The sequence below is a fragment of the Pseudoliparis swirei genome, chromosome 24 (assembly GCF_029220125.1).
Source record: "Pseudoliparis swirei isolate HS2019 ecotype Mariana Trench chromosome 24, NWPU_hadal_v1, whole genome shotgun sequence".
NCBI classification, from domain to species: Eukaryota; Metazoa; Chordata; class Actinopteri; order Perciformes; family Liparidae; genus Pseudoliparis; species Pseudoliparis swirei.
The window spans coordinates 7,219,205-7,244,330 of record NC_079411.1 but is presented as its reverse complement, the minus strand read 5'-3'; the positions used below and the strand labels follow the sequence as shown (position 1 = coordinate 7,244,330).

The 25,126-nt window shown below is 42.0% G+C and overlaps 1 protein-coding gene across 2 annotated transcripts in view; it reads right to left on the bottom strand.

Moving 5' to 3' along the window:
- Window positions 1-25,126, bottom strand: part of nr3c2 (nuclear receptor subfamily 3, group C, member 2) — a 66,393-nt gene that overhangs the window by 10,662 nt on the left and 30,605 nt on the right. The window contains exons 3-7 of one of the 2 annotated variants that reach the window (XM_056408644.1): window positions 18,286-18,413; window positions 10,838-10,954; window positions 7,005-7,349; window positions 5,245-5,389; window positions 760-890 (exon numbers count right to left, since the gene is read on the bottom strand). In XM_056408644.1, coding sequence (XP_056264619.1) covers window positions 760-890; window positions 5,245-5,389; window positions 7,005-7,349; window positions 10,838-10,954; window positions 18,286-18,413 — 866 coding nt within the window. Of the gene's footprint in view, window positions 1-759; window positions 891-5,244; window positions 5,390-7,004; window positions 7,350-10,837; window positions 10,955-18,285; window positions 18,414-25,126 lie in introns of those variants that run through there. The other variant, XM_056408645.1, reaches the window with a different exon arrangement.

The window sequence follows — 25,126 nt, the reverse complement described above, 5'->3', positions numbered from 1 at the left end:
GAACGGACTTTAAAAAAAGGACACAATTGTGCCAGAAATGTACACGAACATCGCCAAAGCAGTCTCAAGGGGTGGAAGAAGCAGAAGACAAGAAACCGTATCAATACTCTTCCCGTGGTTGACACCGTGTCTGTATGAAGGCAGAGAAAAACGCCTCTCCTGCTCACAATAAACTACAGATTATCAGAGGCCGTAAAACATCCGTTGAGCCAGGTGAATCCTGCCTCCGCCATAGTGGTAGAGTCACGGTACACGGAGTATCACCTATCCACGGGACACGTGTTCTCACAAGGAGCTCGTCTTTTCAAAGAGGACGACAATGTCTTCGGGTTGACTTTGAATGCAGCATCCGGAAGAAAAGAACATCCTCCTCTCGACGTTGGAATGCTTAAAAAACAGTTCGGTCATTGCGGCGACATGTTTGGCAGTTGTTATCGGGCCCGGCGGTTTAAAGTGTCATTAAAGAGCAGCCTCTATTATTAATGTCTAGTCTGCACACCCAATAGCCAGGAAATGCAAGTGTATTACATCCACAGCATTCATGTCATGTTTGTGAGTCAGTTTGAGTTATGGATAGCCTGAAATCTCAATTAATTATTACTTGAAATTGATGTTGACAACATTATATTTTTTATACAACGATTTAAAATGAAGTAATGTGTGTTTGCGGGGAAGAATAACAAATAAAAAGCAGTGTGAGCGAGTGGGTATATAATGAATAAATAAGTGTGGTTGCAGGCCCTGTAGCCTGCTGCCTACCTGTGCTGAGAAGCAGAATGACTTTCATGGAGAGGTACTCATCATAGCTCAGCTGCAGTCGTAGAAACTCCTGGCTCACCTGCCTCATGCCCAGACACAGGTCGTACATGGCCGACTGCTGCATGCGGTCCCTGGGGAAAGAGAGGTAGGAGGGAGGGGGATGTAACAAAAAAACTATTTTAGCTTCAAAAGTAGCATCTCTTTCCGCACTCCTGTATTAGGATGAGTTACAATCCGACCTCAGTCTGATCCCGTCATCATTTTATGTAACTTACTTGAGCGCAGTGAAACAGAACTTCCACTCAGTGCAGAGGAGGATCCTGCTAGTCTAAGAGCAGAATACCAAATCCCCCCAGATTGCAGAGCTCTGCATACAGCATCGCAGCACAGATGCACCACTTTTCTAAGGATGAGGCAGCCTACCCGTATCCAACCCCATCCACCAAAGAAACATACTTCAGCAGCTTCATGTGCATGCACTTGAACATATGTCAAGACGTGTACGTGATTCTCAACAAGTGTATTTGCGTTGTATGAGTTGAAAGTACATCATTAAGTGTGCAATTGTGCATGCTTGTCGTGCATGATGCTTTCTCACTACCCCCTTCTCTGTCTCTCTCTCTCTCTATCGCACACATTTGATCAGCGAAGTAATCTCAGCTACGTCACAGACTGCACAAAAACAGCAAAGAAACATAATTGGGGGCAAAGCACCAGCCAATCAGAAATGTGCTTTGCAGATGCCACAGATTCAAGGGAATCTCTGGCCTCAGATGCCCCTCCCCTTTGCTATAAATCACCCTCGCATCGGGACGACGGTAATTAAACGCAAGCGATGTGGCTCGACTTGAAAGCGGTTACATAGGCAGTGAGGGTGGAGACTTCACTCTGATAACAACTAGACTAAACATTCTTTGGAGGGGACCAGAAGCAGCCAATTGGAATGGTGTGCTTAATATTCAAAGTAAAGCACGACATGGATTTTAAAGTATTTACTGTACAGCTGCGTCTGTCGGCTCGACGAAATAACTGATAAACCGGGACGTCTGCGTGAGGAGCCGACCCGTTTCCCTGATGAGCGGCACCGTGTATGTGAGCAGTTTTGCAAAGTGCAGCATAACATCATTTGATCCAACTTTGGGCTGGAGTTTCTAAAGTCCCCACACGTCTCTCTCTCTCTCTCTCTTCCTGAAATCAATTTTGCTGAATCACTGACCAAAATGAGCTTCTGGTTTTGGGGAGGAAAGAAAAGAAACTGGCAGAAATCTCTCATTCCCACCTTCTCCCTCTCTTTGTCTCTCTCTGTCTGGCTCTCAAACTCACTCTCTTTCTCGGTTTCTATGGTACAATATTCAGAAAGGAGCCACAGAACCGAGGAGGAAGTTGGCTGGAAGAAGCAAGCACCATTTAGTTTTATTCAGAAAGGTATGTACAAAACAAACACTGAAACTAAAATCACAATTAGTCATACCCCACTCCCTTTACAGTCAAATAGTGTGGCCACATTATGTCTACAGAGAAAGGTGAGGCACATCAGAACTGCTACTTTAGCCTTCAGCTGTCTGAATGGGTGGCCCCGTGTGTGTGTTTGATTGACAGCTGAGCTGGCAGGGGAATTGTGACACAAAATAAATCATCTTGCACCGGTGACTGCAGTTTTCAAGCCAAGGACAGTGTTTTGTTAGCAGCGGTATTGAAAAATAAAGACTGGACTGAATGCGAGTTGAATGACATTTACACCTGCTGGTGAAATGTCAGCTGTTCATCAGCAAACAGACAAAACAAGTGTATTTTTCACTGGTGGTCGCTGTCTGTGTTGTCAACCAATGAAACGGATGTCTGTGATTGTGGGTGTTCATCATACATTCAAATGAAAGGATTTGACTGGAAAAAAAGGCTCAAACAACGGATGTAGTTTCTTATCTGTTCAGCATTGTGTCCGTGTGTTACATTTCCTCTCTGCCGTTACACATAGCGGATACATTTTGCCTATCCAAGTCGCACATTAATTCAATCACGAGTGGTGGGGGGGCGAGAACTTTTAAGAAAATAGCTTTGTTTATCGGTTTTCACATCAAAGACCAGACGAGGGCATGCTTTGTCTTGAGTGTAAAATGCACATCTGTCTTTGCAGTATTTACGCTAAATCAGAGACAGATTCCACTCTCAGAGCTCAGTGAGCGGAGAGTCTATTCAATAAATGCCTTCATGCCCTGGGTCAATAAGCACTAAGTAGCTATGGAAACAAGTGTACACTCCCCAACCCCCCGAGAGGACTATGCAAAGTTATGGACCGATTGTGTGTGCATTTTTGACAGCATTACCAACATCGGATAGACACCCTAATGTTAACAACATGGTAGCAACACACCTCAGCCTGATAACAGGACCGAGAAGACAATGTGCAGAAAGCAGTGACATCAGGACCACTCATCTCATCTCCTCTGTCGAGCTGAGTACCGAGCCCATCCGTCAAAAAAGGACAGGGCAGCATACGGAGTAAAACAATAAACATCTTAACTTCTCTGCAAAGCATATATATTAATCTGACATACAAACCCGTTTGTATTTCACATATATTTCCTCTGTTAGAACTTATTCCAAACTGAACTTGCCAAACGACACAATCTATAAAGTCTCTGCCACAAAATTGGATTTCCTCCCAAAGCTGTTGTCATCTCACAGAAACAAACCCATCATTCTCCAAAAAAACTGTGATCCACTTGGCACCACATGGATTGGAGGATCAGATGATCTCTGGTGTGGCAATCTCAGGCTTTACCAACTGTACGAAGCTCACAGTGATACAACACAACCTCACAGAGTCCGAAGCCGTGTTGCACAATGGCATTTGCGCTGCTGTTTATTTATTTGTTTATGTGGGACAAACTGACCCACTGACATTGACTTGCACAAGCTATTAGTCGGAGCTTTTAAACCTGCTCCTCTACAGCGGGCTGCCGACAGAGGCTTCTATTCTCTATTCTCTTTTTTTTAAATTAATTCGACAACATTCAATTCATCAACGGCCATGCACCACAGATCAAGTGGGCCATTGACTGCACTTGCTACGCTTTAAGCGCCCGTGCCTATGCTGCATTTAAAGAACTATCAAAATGTACATACAGTGATTCCCCGGGAGGCGCCAGAATACGGTGCAAAACATGACCTGGTTTTCAGCACACCATGACTTCCTAACAACAACGTCATTACCACAACATCTCCCTTTGTCCCTTTGAATAGTTTTCAGGTATGTTAATGGTATACGCTCAAAATAACACGGCGGGAAAATACACTCTTTACTCTCCAAATTACACTCGCAAAATTGATGTCTGTGCATACATTTGCATATGGTGAGCAGCTAAAAAAAGGCAGAGAGTTCTAAACACTAAGAGAAAGCCCAACTGTTCAACCAATTACCGTATCTGCTAATTATCCACCCTGAAAAACAAATTATTCCTTCTCACATCTGTATGTTTACGTGTTGGGGATCCCGCAGGACATCAGACAACATCAAATGTATTTATATATATATATATATATATATATACACTACCGTTCAAAAGTTTGGGATCACTTAGAAATGACTTTATTTTTCAAAGAAAAGCACTGTTTTTTCAATAAAGATAACATTAAATTAATCAGAAATACACTCTCTACATTGTTAATGTGGTAAATGACTATTCTAGGTGGAAGTGTCTGGTTTCTAATGAAATATCTCCATAGGTGTATAGAGGCCCTTTTACAGCAACTATCACTCCAGTGTTCTAATGGTACATTGTGTTTGCTAATCGCCTTAGAAGACTAATGTCTGATTAGAAAACCCGTGCAATTATGTTAGCACAGCTGAAAACAGTTATGCTGGTGATATAAGCTATACAACTGGCCTTCCTTTGAGCTTGAAGTTTGAAGAACAAAATTAATACGTCAAATATTAATCATTATTTCTAACCTTGTCAATGTCTTGACTATATTTTATATTCATTTGATAAATAAAAGTGTGATTTTCATGGAAGACACGAAATTGTCTGGGTGATCCCAAACTTTTGAACGGTAGTGTATATACAGGACTGTGTCAGGAAATTAGGATATTGTGATAAAGTTCTTTATTTTCTGTAATGCAATTAAAAAAACAAAAATGTCATGCATTCTGGATTCATTACAAATCAACTGAAATATTGCAAGCCTTTTATTCTTTTAATATTTAATAATTTTTTTATTGCATTACAGAAAATAAAGAACTTTATCACAATATTCTAATTTTCTGAGACAGTCCTGTATATATTCTATTCACAGAAATGCTAAATAGTGTCCCTTAGTACTTGCTACCACTTCTCTTTGTTACATTCTAAAAAATAATATAAACATGTGTAAGACATTACATATTTAACATCTGGATAACTGCCAAAAAGTCAGGACTTGTACACTTTTATAACATCAGGATGGTGAGTGAGGGACACAGCAGATATGGAAGCTTGGACCTACTCGTTGAAGACGAGGTCGGGGGCAAAGTAGAGCATCTGTCCATTGGTGTGTTTGTAGGAGCGCCAGCTGAGGCAAAAGGAGGACAGACACATCCATGAGTACTGGATCAGGGTGATTTGGTCCTCAATGGGCAGGCCCCGGAAACCTAACACACAAAAGCAGACACACAGCAGACACGGACGAAGCTGGTGAGAAGAAAGCAAGCTGGCAATACTCACGCGTCGACTCAAAGCATTTGGACTCACGCACCGCCTTAAAAGACATTTATTTTCGCTGCTCGCGTACACTACGCAGCGTGTATCTTTGCTACGGTGAGCTTTATGTGTGGCAATACTTGTTTTGCGACACGATAAGCACGGAGAAGTATTCACCCATTCTAGTTTTATGTAAATCCCACAAGGCCTGCAGTTATTGGCGCGTCGTCTACGGAGCTCCAGAAATAGAGTCAGATAGAAAACTTGCCAAACTCTCAATCAAACTCTGGCAAGAAAGTCCTCCCCATGCAAAACGTAGGCAAACGGAGGACAGACAAGTGCCTGCAAGGCTTAGGGACTATTTTTGTCAATATACATGTAAATCTGCAACATAGAGTGATGAAATATGTATTTTTAGAAAAGATTTGTTAAATTTGTATTCATTACTAGGCTGGTTGAGAATCAAAATAGTAGATTTTGATGTCCGTCATTTTTTAAATTTTCCAGGCAACTTTAAAAGGTTCAGAAAAGGATGTGCTGGTAATATTGCTCCCATTCACAAACAAGTCTGACTTCCCAGCCAATATTCGGGTCGTACTGACAGTATTGTTCCATGTTGCACTGTGTGTTGGACCAGCCTTATCCAAATGTTAGCTGAATGCAGGCGCTGGCATATCTGAAAGTCGAAGGTACTCATTTTGACCCTCGTGTCTGGCTTCCTTTCTATTTATACGTCCGGATATGGCAAGCAGACACCGTGGAGGTATCAAATATTTGCAATACAGCAAATTAAAAAGCCTCAAAGAGCTACCTGTGAGGCATGTTTCAATGTCTTCCACTGACTGGCATTTTAGGGGGAACTTGTTGTGGTTTTTAAAAAAATGGTGTATTCTAATGCTATTGTTTATAGGTACAAATTAATGAGAGAGAGACATCCGATTTTCTGTTCATCAAAACATCTGATAACGATAATGTAAATGAGTTCTGTTTGGAAAGCTTAATCTTGATTTGTTTTAATGGTTAAATTGGATTCCCTTCCTAATCTTGTTGAAGCTTTACAGGATCATTTCCTGACCTAATATTAAAAATTAAAATTTGGTGTCATGACAAATCTAAGCGTGTTGCATTCTCAAAATGTAAAGATCAAAAGATATAGGCATGTTATCGTCATAAAACCTCGGCCAACAAAAACAGTATAGGCTCCAGTAATTCATCAGACTGATGCTTTTATCAATTTTCCTGTGACATATCCATAAATAAAGCTAACATTTGAATTATTTGTTATTAATAAAGTCATTATTAAATAATAACATGTAAACATTTATAATATGCACCTGGTAAAATACATTTGTTTTGTGCTGAACATATACAATTCATTGCATTTCCGAGCTATTTTAATACAATGAATTTAAATCTAATGAACAAAACATAACTTTTAAAACATAATTCACACACTGTATTTTCTTTACACATATCTGTGCACGCCCATTTTTACACTACTTCCTAATAATGGCGTAAAAACATTCTCATACCGCATTTGGGCCCAACGCTCTGCTGGTCACTAACCTGGAAGTACTTTGGCCCACTTCACCATGCGTACCATCTGCTTTCCGGCCAGGCGGTTGAGGCTGGACAGCAGGTGGTCGGTGGTGTCAGGCTGCGTGTTGTCATAGCCAGAGTACACCTCTTCAGGCTCAATCAGCTCCAACACACTGCAGATGGAGGGCGGCAGAAAAGGTGTGACCACCCCGGGCCCATGGGGCACCAGGGCATTGGCAGCGCTGGCGTTGAGCTCCTTCTCTGACGACAGGTAACCGCCTCCAGCGCCACCTGTGGCCGTCTGGCCGTCCTTAGAGCCCTGCAGGTCCTCGCCGACACCCTTCAGCTTCCCTAACTTCTTGGACTTGCGTGCTGTGGGGAACACAACGGCCTTCATTAGCACATCGATGGTGGTGGCGTTTCTTCAAAATCACAGTCTGAAGTTATGATTGCCACGTGACACACACTGTGCAGGTATAATTAAAAGAACACATATCGATATAATATGAGTTCCGTGGGTCTGCTGTGTGCATTAATATATGTGTTGAAATGCTTCATTTTAAATCAATGTGATTTTTTTTGCTGTCTAAGTCTGAATGGTGTGAGAGAATAAAGTCCAGTAAAATCAAAAGCACATCATCACTGTAGCACAATAATCATGTTTCAAGTGTAATATGTATTGAACCTCCCCTGTGCAACATGGCCATCTTTTCTTTTCTTTTTTTAAAGTTAAATGCTGTCTCAGTTCTTTAACAGGTTGACTAACGATTAATGTGCGCTAATGTTAGCTGCTGTCGCTTTTCACCAAATTCGTTTTTATGTAAGTTTATTTAATGCAGGTTCACAAACTATGGACCTCAAGATGGGAGCTGGAGGTTTTCCTGTCCCACCTCCGGATGATTTCACTGCTGAGAAATTTTAATTATTTATGTATTCTCGAATAGCTTAAATGTATAGTTGTGTTTCATAATGTATTGATTCATTTATATTTTAATCAATACATTTAATTCAGCTAAATAACTAAAGCTGTCAAATAAATGTAGAGGTCTCAAAGTTAAATTTACTTTTAGTAACTTTCCACCAGTAGACCTTGAAAAAATAAAGATGTTTTAAATCATGTCTGATGATACACGACTCCCCTTAACACATGAAATTAATTGATTAAATTATTTTCCCATAATTTTAGCTTCGAGGCCAACATGAAGTTAATCATCACTTTCACTTCTTTCCAAACACTTGTATTCTTTACTATTCGGAAATCTGGCAGCTTTCTTTCCTTGTCTTAATATCAAAAGCCAATCTACACAGCCACGCTCACATTTAATGGGTTACTCCGCTGCTACTCAAACACTCATTGGCAACCTTAAGCTTTTATTCATGACTCATGGTCATCTGCTGCTTTTCAACACTCCATAACATTTCAACAAAGAGACACGTTTACTCCAGGTCATGTTTTGTGTGCCTGTAATATGTTCCAAGTTAATAATTACCTGCTGCTAAATTGACGTGTCTGTATCTGATTGACACATGGTGCATTGTTGGGTTTGAATGAATCCCTTTCAACCCAGTTGTTGGAGGTTCATTGCCTTCCAGGGGCTAGACCCCCGCTATCACAGCTGTAGAGCGAATGTCAGACTCAGTATCTAATGTGGATTTCATTTCAGAATTTTTCCGCCACTCCCCTGTTGCCTCTGTGCTGTTCTCGATGTATGTTTTAGAGTAGTGATTTTATATATTGCATTAATTATACATGGCTGATTGAGTGACAGCGTCAGTCTTTTGAAGATGTATTTTGTCATGGCTACCGGTACTCTTCTGCTCTGTTCTGCTCGGCTGTCGCTGCGTGCACACTGCTCCAAGCAGCACTTCAACACTGCTTCTCATATATATATATATATATAGCATGTCACAAGGCCACTCTTCCTCCTGGCGTCCACCATAGGCTCCTATCCCCTGTGAGTGAGTCTGCTACTGTCACTCTGCTGTCTGTATGAACACTGGACATGTGTGAGGAGAGTGGCGATGTCAATGCAAAGAATTATGCACTCTGTATTCATTAATCCATAATCCATTCATTCCACAGTAGTTGTGTCGACTTAAACCTAAGCAAGAGAATCCACTTAGCCGAACAAAATACATGTTGGCACCTTCACAATGCCGTGAAATGGATCATAAAGGGCTTTTCAGGAATTTATTTTCCCAATCAGTGCTCATTTGTCTATTTTATGATGTACTATTAGAGATTACTATTGTCTCGAGGATAAATGTTTAACATTCAGAGGCGCAGGCCTTGAACAGAAAGGAAACAAGAGTAACCTCATCTGTGCCATTTTTAGCAATTGTTGCTCTCATTATGAGCATGTTTTAATGTCATTATGAGCACTTTAACCAAGCAAAATCTAACTGCTGATTTATTAATCCCGCCCCAGATGAAAAACATGTCATACTGCACTAACAATGGTAGTCCTCTCTTGTTTATTACGTTGCATCAATAATTGAAGGCGTTTACACCTGGGTTTTCCTTCTGCATTTAAACCCTCCACAACAACAAGTGTGTCCATGATTATCATGTTAAATGAAGCTCATTAGCATCATCACTTCATCAGAAAATAACACGGGTTTGGGAAAATAAGAAACGAGAACCCCATTCCTTTGGCCATTTACTAACTCATTGCTAAGTTCACAAAGGACTCATTGAGCCTGAGATGCTGTTGTGAGCCTGTAAAAACCCTTCACATCTTTTATGGGATATTAGGCTAATAAAACTTGATTTTACATGACAGCGGAAATTTCTAGTGCATTTGCACATGACGGACTTTTCATAAACCAGTAGCCGCGTACTGAACAGCACTTTAGACAATTCACAGAATCTTTCAAAAGTGCTAAAATATTTAGGATGAAGTGACATATTCACTGCTTATTCACACTTTCATCTCATTGAATATCTGAACAGATTAAATCCCATTAACATGCAATGTCACCCAAATGGTGCAACTTTGTTGCATCATATGCCTCAGGGTAAAATATTATTTAGCGGGGAAGATAAGGATCGGTGATCATCATTCTTTAAAAAAAACACGTCATTTTTATATATGGTTTTGACAGCAAATTAAGGAATCTTGCATACAAATTAAAGTGCACAACAGCACAGCTAGTCTTTCCATAGGCGGGTATTAAATCCTCTCCCCATTGCTATTGCGCCACGTCATTCCAATTTGCTAATATTTCTCTTTGGATTCATTTGGAAGACAATTAATTCACGAACAAGCATGAAGCAGTCAACTCTCTGTAACGGCGGCAGCTGTCGTGCGAATGTTCCCCCTTTGGCCACCTTTATTTTTACTTAGTAATTTGACAGTCCTAACACGTATTTCTATACATTTACACTCTCATTTGAATTTGGTATCCTTGGGGAGCATAACTTTTGTAATTTCAATAACTCTAATGGACTGAACATATATCAAGTATGCTTTTAGCCTTGTATATGCCACTCCGACTGAATTGGAATAAGCCAGTGGCAATAAATGAATTAATTTAATTCCGAATCCCTCTGAACTACGGTGTCATTTTACCTCATAATACAATACTCTAACTCTGTCAGCTGGCATCATATGGAGTACTGTAGACCGAGACCTTCTGTACATGCATGATGCACATAGTGCTCAGATATAAGCTCCGATATACACACGCATACACACACACATCTGATGACTCAGCATCCTTGGGCCTCCTGTGACTGCAGCCAGACCTACTTTTCCATATCTTTCAGATCTCATAAGCAGAGCGAGGCTGACTCAAATCAAATGTCACGTCTGAGACACGTGACAGGGTACATCTGTAATCTGGGTGCGACTCCTCACCTCCAAGGTTCATCCCAGCCTGGAGACACTTCCGTACGCGACATGCGGGACAGTTTTTCCTTCGGATCTTGTCAATGATGCAGTCATTTCTCCCGGCGCACAGGTAGTTGTGCTGACCTACACAAAGACAGGACACATTATCAGAACGATGGGGAACCGACGTAGAACAGCAGCCGGCATATTTACAAAGTGATGAGCAGCAAAGATAAACAAATAAAGATAAAATAGTGAAATAAAGAGGAAGATAAAGAAAGCTAATTTATATAATATGAATTGCATTAGCATGAATGTGATTATAAATGAACAGAAGTAAATGTTTGATTCTACTGTAGAGGCTGTTTTGTAATGTAGGTCAACACAGAAAACCGTGAAAATGTAAAAGATCTACATTTCACGACTTTCAATGTGAAAAAGATAAAAAAATTGTGATTATTCCACTCTCACATTCACAGAACGCATGACTAATGGTGTATTTTACAGTATATGGCATGAGGGTATTAATATTCGCTGCACCCAGGACACTGGCTGCAGCTAGACTATTCCTGACAGTGATGCTAACATGGCGAGAATCCCTCCTGCCTCCTGCCTAGCCCTTAGCTAAACCCAATGATCTCCCATTTCAGAGCGCTTCCTTCCGCTTTACTAGTTCTTCACTGTACAGCTCCTCTCCTCCTCCAGTCTTCTCCTTCTCTGTGACTCCATCCCACTTTTTTTTCCACACGTCCGCCAGCCTCAGAGCGCCATACGCCCACACACAGGCAGGCTCATGCTCGTGCACACATACAGTCATTCACTCTCTCACTCCCATACACACACACACACACACACATGCATGCCCATACACACACACACCACCAAAGCTGCTCCACTTGGCAATTTGGAAAAAAAAGAAATACTGTGAATGTTGTAGCTGCTTTCACAAACAAATACACACATGGACTTCACAACACAACCCAGATGGAGTGGTATAGTGTGGTGTAGTGACCCCGATGACCCCAGTGCATAGCTTGTCTCTCTTAATGTTGATTTTTGAAATTGTGTGTTAATCTCTGATAGTGTTTACGGTAGTGTGCATGCACATACTGGCAGCTCAATGTATATCTGTGTTTCTTTGCATGTGTGTCTTCATGTGGCGTGGAAGCTTATGCGTTGTTTACATGCAGCTTGCTCAGACATGTACATTCTGTGCATCGCGTTTGTTGCACCTACAGTATCGTATTTGTGTTTGTGTGTAGGACTGAGCAGAAGTTGTTTTCTGAGCTAGCAGGAGTAGTGCACAGTGTGTCTGTCTGGCTGCTGCCAAAAGCCAAGGAACCGAGCTGCAGGAGGAGAGGCAGCAGCTGTAGCCCCACCACTATTTCTGGCTAAATCACATGACCGTTACATAAGCCCATTTTTCTTGCTCTAAAAAACAGTAAACTGCGACACAGGAAACACAACGCAGCCATTCCATTCCCCACCCCCCTCGTGCACGCACACACACGCACACACGCACGCGCGCGGGCGCACATACACACACACTCGCTTGGATGGGCCGGACCAATTGGCAATTCTGATAAACTCTGGAGCCTTCCTGTCAACAGTTTTGTTCATTCCCGTGTATCTTGTTAATAATTGTTAGAGTGAAATACACTTTATGAGACAGGCAAAGTCGTAGTCCAATGGTGTGTGTGCGCGCCACTGTGTGTGTGTATCTGAAAGCAGAGCGAAGTTGTTTATTTATGCGCTGTGTGTGCATGCACTCGCATGCCCCTGCACAACGTGTTTACCTCTGAATATGTGCATTTGCTTATCAACCTGGCACCCGGCGGGCGGGCTACTGATGAATGCTACTTTTAGTCTTACCTTGGAAATCATTTCAAAAAGATATATTAATTTCATCTCCAATTAAAATGGTTAATTTATGATGTCATTTCGACTCATATTTTAACATGCATCACAGCCCAAAAGTCTGTTTTTCACAGTAAAAATCCTATCAAGATATTTTCACATATTCATATATTCCTCAGATACTATAATAAACTTGACGTCCTTTTAAAAACTTCTGCCTGCTGGTACAATGCACACTCTGTGAGCATTCTCCATTACATGGCAACCCTCAGAGTTTTTTAATGGAGTCCACTCACGTCTACTTTTAGCTAATGATCTCACAATCTGGCAACAACCGGCTGAGTAGTCTCTGTTGTCTGTCAGCTCCAGCATCCTCAATTATGAGGACATCTTTCTGAAAGGGAATACTCTTTCCTATGGGGACCCCACTTTAAGTGGAATCCTAAAAAAGAAAAGAAAAAAGAAGGTCCTCCTGCCGACGGCACGGCTACAGCGCATCTGCTGTACAAACAGAAGTCAGACTAAAATATAGCCTTTAACCTGACATTTCTGAATAGCCACTAGACGCAAGTGATCAGGCCCCCGGTTGTGTACATAGCCTCTCAGATACAGTGGCTGGCCCACATTAATATTTAGTGTTTATCGTGGCTGCAGATTTCTAAAGGCAAATAACTCAAGGATGTGCTCAAAATGTCAAGATGTCACTTTCATAGATTATTGCAATTTAAATATCCTCAAAGCATTTGGTCAATTCTGTGATCGTCATTTATTGGTTAATATTACAACCTAAATTACATAGCCAACAAAAAATACCAAACAACAACATGTCATTATTTTTACCACTGGGACTCGCTGTCCAGCGATAGCACTGCAACTGCAGTTCTTTGGACAACACACAAACAGCTGTGCTGGATGTGGCTCTACACAATGAAATATCCTCGTCTGGAGCGTGGTGAAAAAAGAGGGTGCAGAAGTTAAAACAGAATGTGGTAGAAGCTGTTATTTTGTTTACTAATCTCTTTACTTCCATAAGTATCTGCTTTGTATCTCGTGAGCGTTGTCCTGTGCATTTCCATTTCACAAAGATGTTGCACCATCTGCTGCCGTTTTACATAATGTGTCGAGTCATTATTTAGGCCTCAATATGGTATTTGGATGTTTACGATGGGTAACAACAGCCAGGTATTGCAGTGTTTATGATAAAAGCAGTTTGAATCCAACATCTGTTTGACAGCTCTCTCACCTACAGTGCAATACTTTTTTTATTTCAACTGTTTGTCAAGACACAATTAAAAAAAAATCTCTTTGACTATCACCTCAATAAAGTGTTTTCAGACTCTGGAGTAACAACAGAAACGATCCCTTTCCTCTGAACCTCCTTTCTTTGTACGGCGTAGCATTTGGTACACCGGACTAACTGGTCCTGCTGTACCTTTAGCTCATCAAGCCATAAGATTGGCGCTGCTCATTTGGTTGAACACAAAAGGTGTAACACACGGACTGCATTGTTTTTGCATTGATGTCAAAGAACAAAGGTATGATCGGGCAGCAGGAAGAGATGGAGGTCAGATTACATCCACTGAAGGTCAGGGCACATAGGAAGGAGTGTGTGTGCATATATGAGCGAGTTGTGTCCTTGTGCGTGCAATACACCTTCAGCATACCTGATATTGAGGGTTTATTATATTTAGGCGAAATGCTGTGTATTGCAGAGCAGAAAGAAGTTGTCAATGAATTGAATATTCATTTGAAAAAGAAAGAAAATAATCAACAGCAAATTAAATAATGACATAATTTATCAAACAAAAAAAACGGCAACAATAATTAATAATGTGCTGCTTTTCTCTGCTTGTTTGTGTTTTGGACTCTTTGTCAGACAAAACAAGCCATTCTGAGTTGCCACCTTTCCTTGAGGGAAAAATATTTCTCATTCTAATATTTCACAGGCTGAACAATTGATCAATGAATTAAAAAAACTGCCACATTTGTTGTTATAAAAAATAATTCTTGCAACCCCAATATATTGTATGCACATATGTTGCTATTTTTAAAGCAGAAAGGATGTAAAAAAAAAAAAATACAGACACACACACACAAACACTGGGACAGTAAATCTATGGAGGCTGCATTAAAGAGACCCTTTCTCAGGCTGCATTCTCCAACCTAAATGCCTATTAGCAATGTGGGTCACACACATATTTACAGTAAGCTTTGAAGATTTAATTTCTGCCTAATGCTGTACAACTGAAATCCTACACTGCTTAATGAAGTCGTGCGCGTTCATTCATGTGTGCATGGTTAGTTTGCGCCTGCGTTTGTATGTTTAATGCAGTTTCTGATCACAGAAGCTCTGGTGTGAGCTGTGTCGTGGAGCTGGAACCGGGGCTGCTAAATGGCTTCGCTCCAGCCGTTGTTTCACCAGCCTCTCTCACACACAACCTGAAGCATTCACTCCAGCACGGGTGGGGAGGGGGTGGGAGGAGAGGCCTTTTATTCCCCCGGCTTGAGCTTAAAACGAGCCGATTGGTCGGCAGCGCTGCCAGTCAGAGCGGGAACAGCGCAAAACGTGTCCTCGGATGACCTCTCCCAGAGAGGCGGTGCCGAGGAATACGTTTTTAGATTGACACCAGCGCCTTGGAAACCGCGGCCCAGTCACACTGCCGAACACACTGAGGCCGCAACAAGGTTGACTAACGTCTTTGTAAACCTCTCAGTTCAATAAGTGAACAACAAGAAAAACCGCCAGCGAGCAAAAAGCTGGTACTATTGCACAGAGCAGACATGCCGAGCCACTGATGACATGTGAATAATAAGCTTGCGTTCAACTCTTCAAATGCGCTCCACATGGAGCCATTTATTGAGTGCAGCTGTCTTGTATCAACAAACTAGTCTTTAGTGGAGCGGGTGCAGGAGAGAAGCACATATGAACGCATTCATGCTATTTCCACATTTCATTAGTGATAATAACACATATTTACAAACTGTTGTTTAGTGTCAGAAGGCATTTCGCCGCAGTGCAGGATACACGTTTGTTGTCATTTCAATGGAGCCTGTACATTGGCTGCAGGTTTGCATATGCCAGTTTAGTGCAACTACAAAACGTGTAAGCTTCATAGAAGTTATTAAACTTCTTCTTTGTTTGTTTGTTCACCAAGTGTGTGAGTGTAGGAGCTGCCATACTGTATCAGATAAGTTGGAGGACTGGCAGTGACCAGTCGAGGAGGTGGATGAATGTTTCTTCTTCTTTTCTTTTTGAAATAAATGGATGTGAAGCTCAAAGAATGAATTGAGGGCTTTTTGAAAAGCTCGCAGTCAGAGCTCTGCACATAATCGAGCGTTTCTACACATTTCCCCGTGAACATGGTTATAAACTTCAAGGTGTACGGTCGGCTTTGCCTTCTGGTAGATACGACAAGTGGAATGAATGTTTGTTTTTTCTCTTGAGGAGGACAGTAGACGGCACATGTGGCCAATAGATATTCCAAACAGATGGTCAAAATGTAAACCTAAAATACAGCCCTCAAAGAATAACTATGCAAACCGATGATGTCACGTAAAAAGCTAATAATGACTCGGATGAGGGGGGGGGGGGGGAACCAGACACTCCACAGTCGGTAGGATTTCACCGGATTGGTTGGTGACTCTGGAATGCTAACTAGCGCTGGAGTAAAAGGCTGTGAGCCTGTTAGTCATCTAATGAGCTACAGCCGACTGAAAAGTGTTGTCCCCCGAGGCTGCCCGCCTTGGAAGTGCTAAAGGAAATTAAACACGGGCTGGATTATTCCCCTTCCACAGATGACCGCTCTCTGCAGTCGTCTTTTTACTTTGAGAAGAAAAGAGGAGGAGAAGGAGGAGGAAGTACTGGGAGAGGGGAGGAGTAAAACACCTTCTCACGTCCTGACTTACACCTCTCCAGGCGATTACTGCTGACACATCATTTTCCATCCCTCTTCTCCCCGTGTCTTACTCCCTCTCCCGGCTCCTCCTCTCTTTATCTCTCCGTCTGCGTCTGACTTTTTCTTTGTCCTTACTCCTCCCTCCCTCCTCCCTCACTGTATCTGTTTCACTGTCCTCTATCTCTCTTCACTTTGCAAAATCCTCCTCTCACTATGTTCACCCTTTGCCTCTCTCTCCACCTCGCAGCTCTCTTTACACCTCAGCAGCAGCTGCGGAGGGGTCAAGTAAGGTAACGGCTCGCTTTGCACATCGGAAGGGCGCGCAAGTCGCAGGCAACCTTGATGACATCACACCGCGGTGTGGCTTGCCCTCATTACGCTTTGATGGTTTGCACAGTCGTGGCGGTTTGGCTGTGCCGGATCACGAGCAAGCTCCCTTTAAAAACCGGGATATGCACATAAAGTAAAGAGCACTGCGTTACATTTAAAGGGCATCACATAATCAACGAGTCCATTTCGGTGGAATCGTACTTCACGCGCGAAACAAATCGGGCTGCAGATGTGCAAAGCCTGTTTAGAGCTGAGCTCCTCAGAGCCTCACCTGACTAACACTCTCACACAAAGTCACATCTTTAGCTCGCGCCGCCGGCTCTCTGCTGGCCAAGCTTGAAGCAAGAACAATGGCATATCTGATTGGATAACCCCTGACACATAATCTGGTTTCAGGTCTCTGTAATGGCAGTGTGTAAATATCATCAAATTAAGGCATGATTTGATGGGATACAAGTGCAATTCCTCCAACGGTCAGAAAAACACCTAGAGGGCCTGATGGCTGGCTGGCAGGCTTGTTTGCTTCTTCTTTTTTTCCCCCGGCAACGGGTCTGTAAGACTGCATTTTGCATTCAAAAACTCATTTTAATGAGTAAGGCCAACGCCTTAGGTACAAAATAAAAAGCACATTATGCCTGCTTGTGATTTTCCCTCAGCTAAATATAACTGCAGGAGAATTACCTACTGAATGATTTTTTTCCTCTCATTTTTCTGATGTGCCTCTCAACTTGGTCACAGTCTATAAATATGGTGTGCCAAAATGTTTTTGGTCAATTAAATGATCTTTTAGAAGAAAATAAATAGGCCTTCTTTGATTTACCAATTGTTTGTTGTATAAAACAGTGAAGAGCAAATAAACCCCCGCAGCACTATTGTTAATAGCTCTTGCAAAAGTGATCGACGCTGAATGCTGCCGAAATGGAAAGAACAGGCTGCTTCATGTCTTATAGTTATACAACTATTAGTTTTCAGGATTAGAGTTGAAACACCATATGTCACTCGTCTGTAAACAATGAAGTAAGAGATGCTCTTTCTTCTTTTTAAATGGACCGTGTGAGAAAAGTTTGCAGCGCTCAATGCATTGCAGCGGTAGAAAACACATTTGATTTTAGTTTTACCTTTGAGATTTTACGACTAATTACAAGCGTGCTCTTCAATTTGCCGTCATGCGCAAATTGCAGCATTTCATCTGCTCGTGTTTTCTGTTTGTATTTCTTGGCGCTGTCAAACCTGCAAATGAGTGTCTTCATTTGCTTGCGATTCCTGTCAGCATTGATCTTTTTCTCTTCTTCATTTACTTGTCTTGAGTTGCAGCGTGTTGAGTTCTTCCGCTCGACCCGAGAGAAACAGCAGCGCGGCGATATCTTGTTTCAACAGGAGCAAATGACGTACCTTCCACGGCTCTTTTGAAGAACACCTTGCAGCTTCCGCATGTCACGACGCCGTAGTGGCATCCTGAGGCCTCGTCTGCACACACCAGGCACACTTTGGCCGTTGAGGACGGCTGTCTCAGCGGCGAGCTGAAAGGACACAAGCGCACACAAACAGCTGTAAGACTCGATGTGAATCAACACACATCTTTACAAAGACAACCAGCAAAGCCACTTGTCCCCTTCCTCGCAACGTTATTGCCTGATTCCCATTGTGTAACACGCTGGTGTTTTTACGACCCATTGTACAGTAGCAGCACCGTGTGGCTAACCATAAAGATGTCCGCCAAACGAGAGAAGAGGGCTTTGCACTCAACTGATTTAGAGCTTCGCCAGGCTTATATGGAGACGCCAATGACAGAATTATAGAGGAGATTATTTAAATTCAATAAGCAGAGAGACACAGAGCGGGATGTTTTAAAATTTAAGCAGGATCCAAAACATTTCTTGTCCCCTCCTCTGGCAGGAAAAGTGAAAGTAGCTGGAAACTATTCAGTGGTGGCCAAAAAGAATACAAACCGTGATTGAGCAAAGATTTGACTGTGTAGTAGAGCCAGCTGTGCAACAAGTTCAAAGATCAAAGATGAGAATGGGTACCGATGTGTGCTGTACTGTAAGTTGTATGTCATGTTGTCATTATTTACTCCGAGCAACAACAGTAAGAAGGCTTTGTTTACTTTGGCATCGTTTACTGCTCTCACTGCTGACTGATCTCTACAATTACGTGACCATTAAAGCTCAGGATTTACATTCCTACTCATGCGGTGCTAAATGGGAGAATTGGTTATAGTTCGTTACAGTATACATATTCCTGCAAGTAGGTGTCTAAGGTCAAAAGTAAATGGATGGCACGCCTGTCTAGTTAAGCTATAAACAAGCGAGGCCCGCTCAAAGCAGTATAAATGACTTGGAGAGGACACAAAAAAGTAGGGCGTGACAGTTTTATCTATATTCTATATCAAGGTACATTATTAGATTCACTTTGATGACTCTGAAAAAATAGAAAGACGGTGTCTTCATAATCTCCTGTAGGATCACTTCTGACACGTTTTTCCTGTTAAATAAAAGTCGGACCAGTTAAAGGAAGTGGGCCGTTGGCTAATAAGCCGGTTAAACTTCTGCTTAGATGTCAGTCGTTAGTAGTTTTGTCAGTTGGACATTTATTCAAAACTGATATGAGAGAACTGTATGTACAGTGGTCAGTGTCGGTATTACAACCCAATCAGTGGGCCAATATCATCGGATGATTTTACTTCCCAAAGATACTGCATAAGTAACATGAAATAACATTACTAAAATGACAAATACTTTTACTCTATTCAGAAACATTGTCAGTAGTAGATTGTTTTTACAAGTTTATTGTTTAACTCTAAGATATCAATGTTTTGAAAACCAAATGTACAGGTATTGGCTTCAAAAAGAACACTGAGGATCCCTTCTGTATACTATATGTTCTGTAGATCAAATGCTAAGCCATATATTAAGCTTTTCAAGCATATAAATCAAACGCATTTCTCATAACATAAAGACTTAATCTTTTCCTTAAAATAATGTCTGCTAAATGGAGATGGAAGGCGAAAGATAGATGGAGGGGGGCAGGTACATTTAAAAAAAATATGACATTGGTTCCATCAGTTTGCAGAACAAGCATGCCCTACAGGTGAGGCTGAATGGTTATCTTATATTAAGACATGCTTCTTATTCACACTACTTATTAATGGATTGACACTGAATCAGTTGGCTCTCTCACATGTTACAAGAAAAATGTAACATACATTTACATTCTGAGTAGTTTCAAAGCTTCCTGCATTTAAGGATAGGTCCTCACAAACCACAAAACGATAGGGATATCAAATATTTGAAAAGAAATTTCCCTTAATGTGCATACACACGCGCACACACCACACACACAAAGAACACAACACGTAGATGGGTACAACGAGAGAACACCTTGTATCAAAACATTAAAAGTGGCCTTCCCCTTCTTTTCCGTGCTAATTACCGCGCTGCCATCTCAATCAATAACATGCAAGGTGATTGTCTGGTTAACATTCTCCTTACATCCTTCATCAAACCAGCTGCCAAGCACTCTCTCTCTCTCTCTCCTCCTCTCTCTGTCTCTCTCTAAAGCACTCTCTCTCTCTTGCTCTCTCTCGCTCTCTCTCGCTCTCTCTCGCACACACATTTCCTCCAGGGGACTAGCTGGAAAGGGGCACAGCAACAGCACACTCAGATACAATCAGGACCACTGATCTAATTCCCTCTCGTCCATCTACACACACATTCAATTTGTTAGGACGCTTAGAGGAGTCTCTGGTGAGGTGTTTGTCTGACTAGATCTCTCTGGCACCGAGCCCCATGGTTTCAGCTAATGTGGGTTGTGTGCATGCACAAAACCAATCCATGTCGAGGTGGGTTTTTCAGCATGTTAATCTGCTGAATAGCCCCCCCCCCATACCCGACCCCCAGCCCTGCCCAATACATTGGATTTTTCACACCATTACAAAGCAGGTTTAACAAGAAAGCGAAGAAAGTTTACAGCCAAGAATAACACCAGGAGCATGTGAGATGTCTAAAGTAGCTGCTTCTATCACGCAGCCAGTGGTCCAGCCTTTTAATAGTGCCACACATTAAAACCTTGTCACTGCGTGCCTGCCTGCCTGCTGGTCCACCAACAAGGTGACTTCCCCTCCCTCGGAGAAGTATATAGGTCATCCACTCTCTCTGCTTATGAAACCAGAGCAGACAGGCCCGGGCTGCAGTGACTGTGCACCAACGGCTGCCAGTGGCACAAAACTAAACACGGGCGAAGCAGACATTCCCAAACCAGGCTCTTTGTTCAGAGATGATAGCCTGCAGTTTGTCAACGTGCAGGCACCAATTATAATGTAACATTGTTCTTAAGGGACCTTATGTCACCGTTCATCTCATACTGAAAACACAAGACCGGACTGCAGGAGAAGCACAATTGCATTCATAATTTAATTTGCTAGAGATGTCCATTTCAGGTCAATGTACAGTATAATTAATAAACACGAATATGTGTAATCCTTGAAAATAAGATTTTTTTTTCTTTCTTTTTTTTAAGAAGAAAATTCAATTAATTCCTCACCATATCTCCAAAATAATGTGGACGACAAGTTCTGCAGTTGTGTGCAGGCTACTGGGGCTGTGTTTCTCTACCCTTTTCTTTATTTCTGGGTACAATCTCAGACTGACTCAATGGGACTGGCTGCACAGATCAAAGTTCTCATTCTTCGCTCCAGTTGTTGCTTTTTTCTCTTCCTACAGAAACCCCAGGGCAGCGGTTTCATTGTTTTCAGTGTCCTTTCATCTTAAAAGATAACACACAAAGCTAACAACTGATTTAGTTGCTGTTTATTTCCCATGAGGATACAGATGAGTGCGAGTACACAATGTCTGTTTCTTACCACCAAAATGTACAAGCAGAAACTTGTATCTCTTCCTAATGCTCACTGCCCTCTTCACTTCCCCCCCCCCCCCCTCCCCTCCATCGGCGGACTGCTTAGGAAAGAGGTTAATGAAATGACAAAGGGAAATACATTCAAGAGTGTTTGAAATGAGACGAATCCCAGTGTGCCTGCTGAAATGTGTGAGGACCGAACCACAGGACAGATGTTTGCCCTCAAAATTGGCCTCGTGCTTTTCTTCAAGTACTTCGGATGTCACACTGGGAGCATTCTCCAAATGGTTCCAATATCTCCACCCTCTCTTAGCTGCGGAAGGAATGCTAAATCAGTGAAAGCTAAGACCAGAAACGATGACCAAAGATCTATCAGAGGCCAATATTGCACTTGATTATGACAGCAGTCAGTCAAAGTGGAATGTATCAGTATTCAGAGTCTGCATTAGCTGCATTCTGGTCAATATGGGTCACAAGAAAAGGTCAGAAGTCATCCGAGCTTGGTGCAACTACTACACTTAGTCCCCGTGGCAACGAAACATGAAGTAAAATAAATGACGAGTTACAGATACAAGGAAAGTCAAGGGTGCTCAAGTTATTCTGAGGTTATCAAGATAACATCATTATGGGTGAATAATGGGCCGTCAGATGGCTGCACGATAGACGGCCCACGTGATAAGAATGAACCCTGTGATCCACATAAGTAGCATGACAGTCAGTAAACAAGCAGCTGAGCCACATGGAGAGATCTGTTCTATAGAAAAACAATGTCCTCCTCATGCATGTAACTATCATAAGACTCAACGTATTTCCCGAGAATTTCTTATGCTTGCCTTGTGACCGGAGCCTAAAACGTGGCCGATGTTAGTTGCTAAAAGTTGCCCAATTGAAATAAATTCCTTAAGACCTCTCCTTTTTTTCTCTTGATGATTGAGATGGCCAAGGCAACTTGTTTGGTTTCCAGTTCGCAACCTCTACTTCTTCTTTGACTCTGTGTCCTGGCTGACCCAGTGTAACGTGTAGCCTTTCCCAGCAATGTCTGACCCAATTCGTTTATTTGATTCATATCAGTTGTTGAAAACGTGGCCAAGATGCATTTCTTTTTTGCACCATTATAAAACCGTTGAATATCTTGAATGGAGACAAGACTTCTCTCTCCCAAAGACACACACACACTTCTCTGTACTGTATTTACACTGCTTTGGAGCCAGACGCCCACTGTAAAGATAGATTTGTGTGTGCATGTGTGTGTATGTGTGTTTGAGCAGACACACAGACTCAATCTAGAGGCTGTTATCACAGGGATCAGACAAGTACCACAGCCTCCCTGAACCCACCCCTCATGAAAGAGAAGCATCCTTGACTCTGCAAAAAAAACATACAAAAAACACACAACATCCACGGTACAGTGCGTCTCTGCAGTTTGGCCTACACTATTTATGTAATACACACTTTTGGAATGCTGAAAAACCTGAAGCCAAAACCGGTTTTAAATATTTGTTATGTAACGCACAACTGGGCATGTTGGGAAGGTAAAGGTAGATTGTTTGAAACAAGCAGAGGGAGATGGAGAGGGAGCTAAAGAAGAGGACAAAATGGCTTACATAACCCTGAGCAGACAGTATAAACATTAGGTTTACACCCACTCACCGCCTCTCAAAGGCAGAGAGGTCTTATGGGTAGTGTTGGAGAGCCAAGAGGGATTTATTTTTCCTGGTGAAGGTGACCCTTGCATTGGGCAGTACCTGAGCATACAGAAATATGAGATTTCCTTTTTGCCAGGCTTGTGTTACACTTGTGTTAAGGTTACAGTATAATCTACTCTGACTGGCTGCCTCTTATGGTGAAGGAAAAAAATCTGAATTTTAAAATCTTATGAGGGTTTAATACCGCCATTTTTCCATCCAACGGTTTATAATTGTTTTTCTATCTTCCGTATTTAAAAAAACAGTTAAAAAAACGTAAATACAGGGCAAATAAGGTGATTTCACCATCAAATAACAGATATTGGCAATTTTCTTTCAGATAGAATCTGGTGTCCCGGCTTTGGCTGCATTCCTCGTTTTAAATTCCAAGCTGTTGTGTTGTCTCCTCTTCAACGTTTGGGCCGATAAACTTTAAGTGACCTTCCCCGTACCAGCAAATCATGGTCACCTGTCACATATAAATCCACTGTTTTGAACGTAACAAAGAAATGAGTCAAGTCACAGAAATGCATGCACACACAAACACACTCACTGAGTTGATAGAGGGGTCAATGGGCAGAAACAGACTACAGTATCATTGGGATCTATACACAGTATCCAGTTTGTACTCTACATGTCTGAAGCTGTATCTGTCTTTAACTTTAAAGTCCATGAACCAACTCCACAGCCACTCCTTCCTGAACTTTCGCCTTTCCTTCAGTATGCAGTCGCAGCTGGATGGCCCCGGGATCTTGCGGGGGCCAGAGGATACCTTTAGGGCAGCAGTAGTGTAACACGGCAGCTTTTAACTAAACAGAGCCCAACGACCATTTGTACTTCACGTGCTGTCACACACAGTGAAGGAAATTAATCACCTGAGATATTTTGGCTAAGTCGCAAAGCATGCAGGCATGGCTCTCGGGGAGATGTGGCAGGGTGTTATTATCTGTTGGGGAGGATTATAGTGGCTGGAAACTACCGTGATTCATGCCTTTCGAGAGGCCGATCACATTCACGCAGTATAAAATTAGGCATGGAATGCCACTGCATGCCCAGAGATTTGATCTTACTCTCTTTGCTCGGTACGTTTTTTTGTACTTTTTAAACTGCACTCAAAAACTTAAGTGCAGTCATATTAAAAATTCAGCTTTTTGCATAATAGCACGAGAAGAAACAATTCCTATACAATTATGGAGTCAACACACCCACTCGTTCATTTCTGACCATATGCACAGACTTCATTTATACACGAAGCATGAACAGGGCCAAAGATCAACAAAGGACTCAATTTAGTCAATTGTTGCATCTGAGTTTTGGAAATGCACAAGGCTGAGAAGGGGTGTAGGTGGAAGTAAATCCCATTAAAAAAATGAATGCAAGGAAGTTTTGATTGGTTATGAAACCGTCTCAATTTAAAGCCTCCATATGACTTACTTGTGTAAACGAGACCATCAGAGAGAAGTTTGGCTCTTTCTACATAGATATTCTGAAAGCTTGACCCCTGTACCACTGGGTCAGATTTGTCGCGAAATTGGACAAAATCATGCAAGTTCATCTGAAACTCCTTTAGCTCAGAACCTAGTCGACGGCGACACCATGAAGCCCTGGAGGGAAAAGAGGCGCAGGGGGGAACCAGAACCAGGACTACATGGGGAAGACTCTTCAAAAATGAGAAGTTTTCTAAAATGACTCTG